Raw genomic sequence first — 11,244 nt, 5'->3', positions numbered from 1 at the left:
GCAACTATACCATCCAACACCTGACTTACAGAATGAAAATAGGCCAACAAGCCTTAATAATAAATGAGCAGAGTGCCAATTCAAACGTTATTTCTTTATTTCACAGTGCTCACGGGAAAAGCTGAACACCAGAGAAAAATCCTCTACCTGTAGGCAAAGTTACATTCCTTCTCAAATAGGGTGAAGCTTCATTACACACAGAAAAGCAAAGATGATTTCTAAGATTGCACTGGCCTTTTGCCTACAGTTTCCCAGTGCCTTTCATAGTCTAAATCAAAACCATGAGTTCATTTTGTAGTCAGCACAGCTTGATGCAAATTTTGCTTAAAACATCTCCCAATTTTATTCAATCTTACAAATGGTGAAAAACAAGAAAACTTCATTTACAATGGGTAATCTGTTAAAAACAGTCATTTAGGTACATCTCAGTCATAAAACCAGTAATATCAAAGTCTATACAACGTGCATTACTACAGAATCTTGAAATGGTGGAAACTAATGAGTGATGAGCACCTTTTTTTTTTGACAATTAGCTAAATCTAGTTCAGGAATGGTAGTGTGTCCACAGGAGCATCTTGAGTTGTAAACAACTGCACTGCAAAAGACAACATTAAGACTTTGTTTAGGACTTCCCTTTAAATATCACAATGTGTCAAATCTTGCAGACACAGCTTTAGCTGCTACATCCAATTGCCCAGCACCAATACTTCATTTAAATAGTCAAATTCGGCAACCTGTCAATACAGTTAGTAATGGTTTCATGTATAAAACATACACTCACACACGCGCACACACACACACACACACACACACACACACACACACACACACAGATGCAAACACCGATGGATCAGTGACGAAGCAGGTCACCCTCTGTAACGCCTCCACAGATCTGTCCATCACTACCAAGGACATTGCAGCCATTATGAATGAAATGGTTGTAGAACAGTAAACCAACATCAACAAAAAACAACCAAAAAAATCCCTGGTTTTAGACAAGTCCTCACATCCTCAGACAGGTTCTTTGACTTCTCCTCATCCTCAGTTCTGCGTCTTGTTCCAAGATTACTCAGCAGCGGCAGTGACCTCTGGACTAGCGGCAGTCTCTGGCTCCACAGGTGCTTCAGCCGGCTTCTCTTCTACCTTCACTTCCTCAGGTTTGGGCTCCTCAGCTGGGGCCTCCTTGGCTGTCTCCTCGGCTGCGTCGGTTGGTTTGGCCTGTTCTTCAGCAGCTGCAGAAGCAGGAGCCTCCTCTTCAGAAGCGGCCTTCTCTCCTTCAGCAGGGGCTGCCGCTTCCTCGTCGGTCCCCTCCTCAGATTCCTTCTTGGTCTTCCTGAAGGAGAAGCCGCTCAGCTTGAAACTAGGTTTCTTGAATGAAAAGCGCTTTTTCTTCTGTTTGCCATCCTCACTGGTGGTGGGAGTGCCCTCCTCTTCTGGCTTGGCGGAGGCCTCTCCATTTGTGGCGGCTGGTTCCTTGTCTCCATCTGCAACTTCTACCTTCTCCTCAGCCACTGCCTCATCACCAGGAGTGCCGCCGTTGGCCTGGTTGGCTTCCTCAGCAGCCGGAGAGGCATCTCCATTAGACTTAGCATGGCCGTTCTCCTATTAGGGAAAAGGGCAGGCCATTTCAATACTACACCCATGCATAAATATCAATCTGAAATAGACATAGATGTATACCATCTGTAATAATGATGCCACCGTGAGGCCCGTTTATGAAGACATTTACACAAGATATAGCCCCCTGCCAAATCTGGTATACTGTGCACCTTAATCAAATTAGTAGAGTGGTAGCCAATCAGAAAATAGTCCTAAAACTGCAGCAACATCTGTTACTAGGAGAGTGACGACAGATCGCTGGCTTCCAGCAGACCAGCAGTAGGCTAGTCAGACTTCACCATTTACCACGATCCACCAGGCGGCGTTCTGGCATAATGTGAAAGAAGGAAACGCAGGAATTTGGGGAATTTTGACTGGCCCTTATTGTCAAAACATCAAATTATATTTCACATTTATAATAATTATTTATCTTCTCAATCTACATGCTGCTGGAAACAGACCACTCTCCGATTCAGAACTCTGAACATATTGCTTTTCTTCAACCTAGCAACAAAGGCGTGGTATCGTGATTAAAATGGCCATGCCAGTGAGCTGCTCCAAACCTTCCCTTCATCACTCAATACCACAAAAAAAAATCATTTTTATTAACTCATAGATTCACAAATCCAACAGCACAACAGAAATGTAATTAGTGACGCAAAATTGGAGCTAGAATTATACTATTTTTGCGAGATTACTTGCACAAAGAACAAATGTTTAAATCAAATTATTCGAGGGTCCTCAATGAATCAAGCTACTAAATCCATGTTTCGTTCCCAAACATTTCAGATTCGGACTGCAAAAGTGGCTAGTGAAAAACTGAAAATGGATGCATGTGGTCACTTTCACTGAATGCCGGTTAGCGTGGGGATGCGCTAAATTGAACATGGAGCACGCCATGATTGACGCAACACATCGCAAAATTAAAACAATGATATTTTACAACATTTTAGTATATATATTATATATATTGCCAAGCGATTTACCTGTCCGTTTGACTTCGCTGCAACAGCTGCGCCTTCTGCAGCAACTTCATCTTTCCCAGCGGGTTTGGAGATTGCCTGTCCTCCCATGCTTTTGGTTCAACAAAGGAACCCAACCGATGAAATGAATGAACAAAGACCGCAAGCTTCCTTCCAAATTTCTACTCAAACGCGGACACTTCCTTCTCAAATTGGCCAAGGAATCGACTTGAAAACAAATGTGCCACAGCGAACCGACAAAAGCTTGCAAAAATCCCGCAAGATGTAATTGAAGGAACGCAAATTCTTTCAAATTTTTTTCTCGGACAGAATTTGTAAATGGAGAAATTGCCCCCGCCGCAAATGAGATGCGGAGTACAACGCCCAAGTCCACTGATGAATGGGCATTCCAAGCTATGACGACACAGCAATCCTGTCTCCACCAATCACAAGTCTCACTAAAAGAAAGTGGGGCGGGGGGTTAAGCCTTAACCTCGTCGTACAGCGGTGTCGTTCGCCGAAAATGGCAGATATACAAGCTTCCAACGCGACACTATGCGGCGCACTGTGAGCTTGTAGATCGACTGTTTTCGTGAACTGGAGAGGGTGCTATGGACAATAGGACAGAAACAACATGGGATCAACTTGTTTTTATAGTCACCCTCAAAACTCAAGAAACTTGATATCATAATGAATGATAGCATAAGATGTAGATATAGAGATGTTTTGAATATGTCAGCATTTTTCCATTAATACGGGCTCATCCAAAAGGTGCTTAATTTGTTTAAAAAAATGTGTGTGCGAGAATTAGACAAACAACACCAACATAGTCAGCAAAACGTATAGCCCAAATAATTGTTCATAGGAAGGCTATGTGTAGGCCCACAGAAAACAAACCATTCATTATCCTAGACAGCTGACAGAGGGATCAGCCGGGCCCATTGTGGTGATTGTGCCATGCCTCCCAACATATGTGCCACCCAGAAAAACAAAAGTCTGCACAAGCCCCCCCAAAGAAGTTCCCTAGCTGTTATCCTGTCTTGCACAGACTGTGAGACTGTCTGCCTTGTTGCTAGTGAAGCATCCCAGTGACCTAGCTCTGGTCCATAGCTCTAATGCGTTGCATTTAATGAAACGCATTAGAGCTATGGGGCAGAGCTACCCAGTGACCTATATCGAAGTTTACAGCATTGCTGGTGGCTGACTGGCTGTTCCAGCCTGCAGTACTCTCCCTAGTCAAAAAGTCCAATAGGATTCCGATAGAAAAAATCCTATTGGAAATCCAATAAAAAAATCCTATAAGAATTTGGAACAAATCCTATTGGATATTTTCTTATAGGATTATAATCCTATAAAAAAATCCAATAGGACTTTTTCTATGGGATTATTATCCTATAAGAAATTATCCAATAGGATTTGTTCCAAATTCTTATAGGATTTTTTAATTGGATTTCCAATAGGACTTTTTCTATGGGATTATTATCCTATAAGAAATTATCCAAAAGGATTTGTTCCAAAATCTTATAGGATTTTTTTCTCATAGGATTTACTTCTATAGGATTATTATCCAATAAGAAATCCAATAGGATCCCATTTGATTCTTGTACTGGAATCCTACTGGATTCCTCTGCTGGATTCCTATAGGATTCCTAGACTATAATCCAATAGAATTCTGAAAATAAATTCTGAAAGAAATGAAAGCAAACACAATCGAACAGTAGGCTAATTTATTTCAGTTTCAGAGAGATAGAAATGTCATTAAATAGGACTGTAGACTAATATGCATGTCAAACTGGGGGTCCTTGAAATTCTGTTTTTTTTATTTTATTTAAGCTGTATGCAATACTTGCCATTAATATAGTGGTTGCAACTGTATTAATTGATTGCCCGATTGAGTCCCGTGGTGGGAGTTCTGCTCTGGTTTTTGTCAACATTAAGTAGTTCCGGTCATTTTGTGGGGGGGCACTGGAGCCATGCAGTAAAAGTAAATTAATCCACAAAACTAACAATTTTTATTGTTGACCTTTTTAAAATATTAGTTTGACTATGACCCCTCTATCACATGGAACTATCTTTTGGGTGTAGTGATACGGACACAAAAAACATAGTTCCGTGTGATAGAGGGGAAAACAATTTTGCACTAATATTTTAGAACAATAGAAATGATGTTGTGGATTAATTTACTTTTAATGCGTGGCCCCAGTGCCCCCCCACAAAATGACCGGAACTTAATATTTCACAAAAACAGAGCAGAACTCCCACCACGGGACTCAATCGGGCAATCAATGAATACAGTTGCAACCACTATATTAATGGCAAGTATTTCATACAGCTAAAGTTTTAAAAAATCCCTTTAAAGTTCTTCTCTGTGAAACAACATTATAATGGTCAACAACACACTTGACTGTTTTTGACACTTTGACAGTCTTTCAGGATTTCTAAAACAAAATGTACACTCCAGAATTAGAAGAGGCCCAGTCCAGTGGCAAAGTCCTTGCTTTTTAGCGGACTCTCAAGTGGCCATCCATTCCAGACATAGAGAGAGAACACTGACTCCTACGTACATGCTACTCGTAGATGGAGTTGTACACTCTTTTTACTGTGACAGGAAGTTTGCCTGCATCCTTCAATTTCAGAACAACACACTCCAAAAAGGTCAGTGTCTTTTTCAGTCCTTTAGGGTACTGGATTCTGAGTCCCAGTGCCATTGAGATGTCCACACTCTCCTCTGTGATTACCTGGTCATCCATCGACAGCATAATGTGGTCATATTTCATGGGGTGACCCTCCCTGCAGCCTTTCAGCATCATCTTTGGTGTCTTTCAGTGCTGGTCTGAGCTAGGCCCTGGGGAGAGGGAATACCATTAACCATCAGACAAACACACACCCTCTGGCTAGTCTCCTGCAGAGCCACTGTGTCAAAAACAGAAACAACCATATGATAATATAAAAACTAATGCAATAATAAAATGTGGTTCAATTACATAGTGCTTCTCCCACTAGTGAACGGTTCATGGCTCACCTCAACTTCAAACGGAAACTCTGGTTTCTCCTTGAATAGTACAGGCAAGAGCAGAATTGCTGCTTCCGATTGGAGGCCTTAATAAAAAAATATACAATAAGTTATTATAATAATGTTATTTTCATAATCCTTTAAAATCACGAGAACAAATGTCAGTCAAGTAGTGAGTGAGTGATTCAGGGTGCTACTGCCATCAGTCAGTTTTTGTTACTTGATTCTGGCATTACCTTTTTTCTGCCATCGCAGCGAGCTTATTGAGGATTTGTTTGTCCACATCAATGTGATATCTCTCAGATCCCAAGCGAGCTTTAGAAGGCAAAGTAGAAGAAACATGTCTAAAATATAGTCATAACTCATGCAATTAAATAAGGAGACAATTGACACATTATTGTACTTACTATTTTGGATAGTCAGTCTGAGACATGGGAACTCAGAGAGCGTCTCTTATGTGCTGTGGTTGGACACAAAGTTTCTGCGGTACAATTTGATTCGTGTCAACCTTTCTTGAGGAGCTCTAGGTCTGGACGGACCTTCTCCGTTTCCTCTCTCATGACTCTCAAATGTTCTTTGAGAGTCATCTTCTCCTGTATCAATCTATAAATCAAACAAGTTCTACAGATTCAAGTAAATTGCATAACATTGTTGAAAAATACACACATTGGACCTTTAAATGTATCAGCATAAAGGTCCCAACGTTCATTCGGCACAGACTAGTTTTCAGCTAAAACAGATTTTTTACCATGGTGCTTGGATTAACCTCAGCTGTCGAGGTCGCTTCCTTCCAGTCCATTTTTCTGTTATTTGTGCCATTTCCTTGTTAGACACAAGTAGCTTCCTTTCTTTTTTTTATTTATTGTGCAGTGAATCAAGCATGGCATCCTGTGAAACAAAGTTTTTCAAGTTGTTAAAGATGAATAGAAACACTAGAATGCATCCCTTACTAGAAAACCCTTACTAGAAAGTAGGGGAAAAGTGCCCCTATTCTGACACTCACTGAAAATAGCAGATCTACAAGCTCACAATGTGTTATGTAAACACATTTTCATACCAATACATCACTTTCATACCAATACAACAAGTTATACATAACATAAAATAAATAAATACATACTAGTAGATAAGTACTAGAGCAACTAACTTAACATTATATTACTCATGTTGGCTATTCAACATAATATCTGGTCTCAAGCCCAATTTTGCACCAGTGATTCCCATAGGAGATTTGTGGTATTAATTCAAAATTAATCAGGACATTTCACAAAGTTTCAAGGAAAATAGCTATAGCCTAGCCCAAATTTTTAGATTCTCGAATCTACAAACTCACAGCCTATTGCAATGCAATTGGCTTGCAATGCAATGTTATGAGCTTGAGGATTGGCCATTTTCGAATAGCCAAAGTATAACATAGTGGTCTAACAGATTCTTTGCTATTTTACCTGTACCCCGTCCCGGCCCAGGCCCCACTTTGAGAACCGCAATGCCCTACTATAGTCTACTTGGCAGCCCATGGAGCCCCATTGTGAACCCGGACATGTTGAGTACACCAAGGTTTTATGTTAGAAATGTTGAGTATGGGTCCCCAGCATGTAAATTAATAATGGGCCTGCCCTGATATCGTTGGGCAACTGCACCCGAAGATAGTTAAAGCCTGTGTTTTTCCTAAATGGAAGGCTTATATTAAAAATCCATAAACAACCATTTCCACCGTCTTCAAAGCAACCACACCAAAACACGGTACAAAATAACCCCTCCTCCGCGGTTCCATGTGTTAAACTTATGGGACAAGTATAAGTATGCAAACAAATAGCAAATCAGTAATCACCTAAATAAAGTTTCCCCTGTGCTATTTAATAAACAGTTAAACACTCACCTCAAAAAACGCTGAATAAACTGCTGAAAGTGGGAGTCCATCAGGCATCAGTCCAAGACGTGACGCAGTTATATATTATTTCCTCTTCTGAAAAGTTCAAAGCTCGCGCTAAGGACAGTCGGTGTACTCTTGTCAAAAACGAACAGATCTACAAGCTCACTCCGCGTTGCGACGCGACGAGTTGTTAGCTTGTAGATCTTAACATGAAACCGTGACGTAGTGTCAACCAATAACAAACAAAGAGACCGTTTACGTCTTGCTTGAATCACGACAGTTTTCTGAGAAATTCTAGACCGAGGTGTATGTGTGCGCGCGCATGCGTGTGCGCGCGCGTATCACCCCATCTCCCATAAATTCCATCCATAGTAACACCAGCGCCTGTGTGTGTGTGTGTGTGTGTGTGTGTGTGTGTGTGTGTGTGTGTGTGTGTGTGTGTGTGTGTGTGTGTGTTTATCACTCCCATTGTAACAATAAGCAATATTTTATATATATATATATATATATATATATATATATATATATATATATATATATATATATATATATATATATATATATATATATATATATATATATAAATACACACACACACACACACACACACACATAATATAGGCCTAATATAATTGAAGGTCGCAATTATATTATTATTATTATATGATTATCAAAGGTTAACTATAGAATCGTACATCACCCAAAATCCCATACATGGAAAACCCACATTGTGCCCAGGTCTCGTGACAGCATTATGACATCATCAGGGATGATAGTAAATCAGGGATTATATAGTAAATGCGACCTGCTATGGAGATCCTGATGTCATCAATATTAATATATGGATATATGTCAGAACCTGTTCTGACATTATGTTGATCGTTCCCCATCCGTCCTTCCTCTTCGATGTCTCCCTTTTATCTGATACCTGTCCATTTAAACTATAGACGGGCCTTCTCCAAAGTTATGAGTGCAGCCGGTGAAAACTAGAGTTCTAAACAGGCCTGAAAATGAAGTCCCGGCCCTACCTGTGCCCTCAATGCCTGTTCACTCAAGACACTGCCCCCGCTGCCACCCTCCAGATCTCCATATTTGGAGCTGACCTGTTCTAACATTCCATATGTTGATCTGACCTCATCAAACATGTACACTCAAGACACACTCCATATATGGCCAGTGCACACGACCTCGCCCTCAGGCGTCTTACTGGATTATATAGTTGCGACCGTAGGCCACAGAGCACCGTTGTATTTGTTCTACATTAAAAAAAAATGCTACATTTGTTTTAATGGGGATGATTTTTTTTATAAGCAAACACACTTATATTTCCAATAGGCTTGACTTGAATGATTTTGTTTAAAGGCTTTGGCTGTTGGAAAATAATCCTATAGGGTTCTGTTGAAACAGAACAGGTTCAAATGGAACTTCAGACAATCCTATTGGAGTTTCTGAAGTTCCAATATAATCCTATAGGGTGCTGTTGGAACTTTGGACATGGCTCCAGGTTCAATTGGAACTTCAGAAAATCCTACTGGAGTTTCTGCAGTTTCAATGGAATCCTATTGAAACTTTGAAAAATCCTGTTGGACTTTCCAAAGTTGGATATAACCCAATAAGATCCTATTGGCACTTTGGAAAATCCAATTGGATTTTATAAAGTGCTGACACAATCCTATAGGATAGTGTTGGATATGTGTAAAAATCCAATAGGATTCCTATAGGATTTCAAAATCCTGTAGGATCCTATTGGACATTTCGAAGATCCTATAGGACTTTTTGACTAGGGCTTATTCCACCAGCAGCCACAAGTCTACACACTCTCACTCACATCACATGACCCACATCGCCATGGTTACCGTTCCAAAATGGCTTTAAAATACATCACTGGCCTTTAATGTCGATATTGGTCATTATTGTCTCCACCAGGCCGAAGTATGGGGGGAGAGTATGTTTTGCACTCCGTCCGTCCGTCCGTCCGTGTGTGTGTGTGTGTGTGTGCGTGCGCGTGTGTGTGTGTGTGTGTTTGTGTGTGTGTCCGTCCGTTACCAGCTAATCTCCGGCACCGTTAACCTGGTCGATGCCAAATTTAGCATGCACACTCCCTGGATGCCAACGATGAACCTCTGCCCCTAATTTTCCAGAACGGTCTGTTATAGCCAGGAGGCCGACTTTTGTAAAACTTTTCTTTTGCTGTTACTCCTCCAGATTCTGTCCAAGAATCCCCTAAATCGTTACACAGTATAATCTCTATAGCGCGTTGCAGTCCCGCCCCTTACCAGAGCCTAGGAAATGATTCCCCGATTCCTCCTCATAGACATTTCAAAAAGTATTTATTTAAAGACCTTTTAAGCCAACTCGAGTTGTGAGAAACCATGACAACAACAAAAAAGATTCGGGCTGAACAAATAATTAGAAAGAAGAAGAAAACGGCAGGTTACAACATTTTTTTTTCTTGCTTTTCTTCTTTGTAATTATTTGTTTGGTCCAAAATATTGTGTTTATTGTCATGATTTGTCACGACTCGAGTTGGCTTTGTACGACGCTTAAAAGGTCTTTAAATAAATACTTTTTGAAATGTCTATGGGAAAAATGCATTGGGAATTATTTCCTGGGCATGGCGTCGTCGTGAAAGGAGGTGGGACTGCGACGCTTTATAGTCACGTGTTCAAGACTGATCTGTCCGATATTTCATATTCCTAATTGGCTAATTGGCTTTCAAAGTTTGCAGGATTGTCCCATTTTGAACAAAAAGCCTCAAGTGAACGCAGCGTGCAATTTACTTGAAATCTTTCAGACATTCCTACTAGGCTGAGGAATATATCCCATGCACCCTTTTCACATTGGCCTGTTATAGAGCCACCAACAGGTGGATTTTTGCAAAACACATTTTTGGAACAAAATGCCTCAAATCATCCAATTGCCATCCAAGGCATAAGAAGAAATGGCACCCTTTTCATATTGGCCTATTATAGCGCCACCAGGAGTCCACAACCTGACGTGGCCTGGTGGAGACCTGTGTCCAGAGCATAGACTGTCCAGAGAGGCCCTTTTTCTAGAAGAAGAAGAAGAAGAAGAAGAGGAAGAAGAAGAATTTGCTCAGACATCGAGATATCAGTAAAACACCAGTTTAAATATGATTCAGCATCTGATTATTTTGGATACTGTTGTGACTACAGTACAGTGTAGTCTATAATGATGTGTAGCCTATTATCATGTAGCTAATTATTTTGGAGGAGGAAGTCAAAATATTAATTGGAATGATTTATACTAGCCTAAATGTGTTTTTGTGCACAGGTCTGATTATAAGGCACAAATTCTACAGTTTAGGCTATTTACTTAACCGCTTCTTTGTCAGGAGTAGCTGGAATCAAAATTAAATAAAAGTAAACCAAATCACTATACACACAGGACAGTATGGCGATGAATATATAGGCTACTATACTAACCCTGCACTCAACTCATGATATGAAGGCTATTTGATACAATTTAATCGAATTCACGATTATTATGTTCCAAGTGGGATTTAGTTACATATTGCAATAGTTTTTATAGTTGTTAACTTGTTCCATCCATCCATCCATCTTCAACTGCTTATCCGTAGTCGGGTCGCGGGGGCAACAGCTCCACCAGAGTGTTCCAGTCCAGACTTCCTTCCCCAGAGCAACATTAGTGACATCCTCCTGAGGGATCCCGAGACGTTCCAAGGCCAGTGAGTCAATGTGTTTCCTCCAACTGCGCCTTGGTCTGCCACACGTATATCTATTCTACGTCCGAGCATAGACATGGTAACGCCCCGC

At 40.6% G+C, this 11,244-nt stretch overlaps 1 protein-coding gene and 1 long non-coding RNA gene across 2 annotated transcripts; both read right to left on the bottom strand.

The window, feature by feature from the left end:
* Positions 1-755: 755 nt before the first annotated feature.
* On the bottom strand, positions 756-2,914 carry marcksb (myristoylated alanine-rich protein kinase C substrate b). The gene is made up of 2 exons (XM_080783974.1): positions 2,586-2,914; positions 756-1,602 (listed from the first exon to the last, which is right to left on the bottom strand). The coding sequence occupies exons 1-2, from the start codon at positions 2,670-2,672 to the stop codon at positions 1,066-1,068; spliced, it is 624 nt and encodes a 207-aa protein (XP_080640100.1). The 5' UTR covers positions 2,673-2,914; the 3' UTR covers positions 756-1,065.
* Positions 2,915-4,351: 1,437 nt separating this feature from the next.
* LOC308329090 lies at positions 4,352-7,537 on the bottom strand. Its single transcript, XR_013965362.1, has 6 exons — positions 7,454-7,537; positions 6,323-6,462; positions 5,982-6,177; positions 5,811-5,889; positions 5,584-5,660; positions 4,352-5,406 (listed from the first exon to the last, which is right to left on the bottom strand). It is a non-coding gene; the product is annotated as an uncharacterized lncRNA (long non-coding RNA).
* Between the last annotated feature and the right edge of the window lie 3,707 nt (positions 7,538-11,244).

The sequence above is a fragment of the Protomyctophum bolini genome, assembly GCF_963924005.1.
Source record: "Protomyctophum bolini genome assembly, chromosome: 15".
Classification (NCBI taxonomy): domain Eukaryota; kingdom Metazoa; phylum Chordata; class Actinopteri; order Myctophiformes; family Myctophidae; genus Protomyctophum; species Protomyctophum bolini.
Note: the sequence above shows the minus strand (reverse complement) of the source record. Positions and strands in the feature narration are given on the sequence as shown.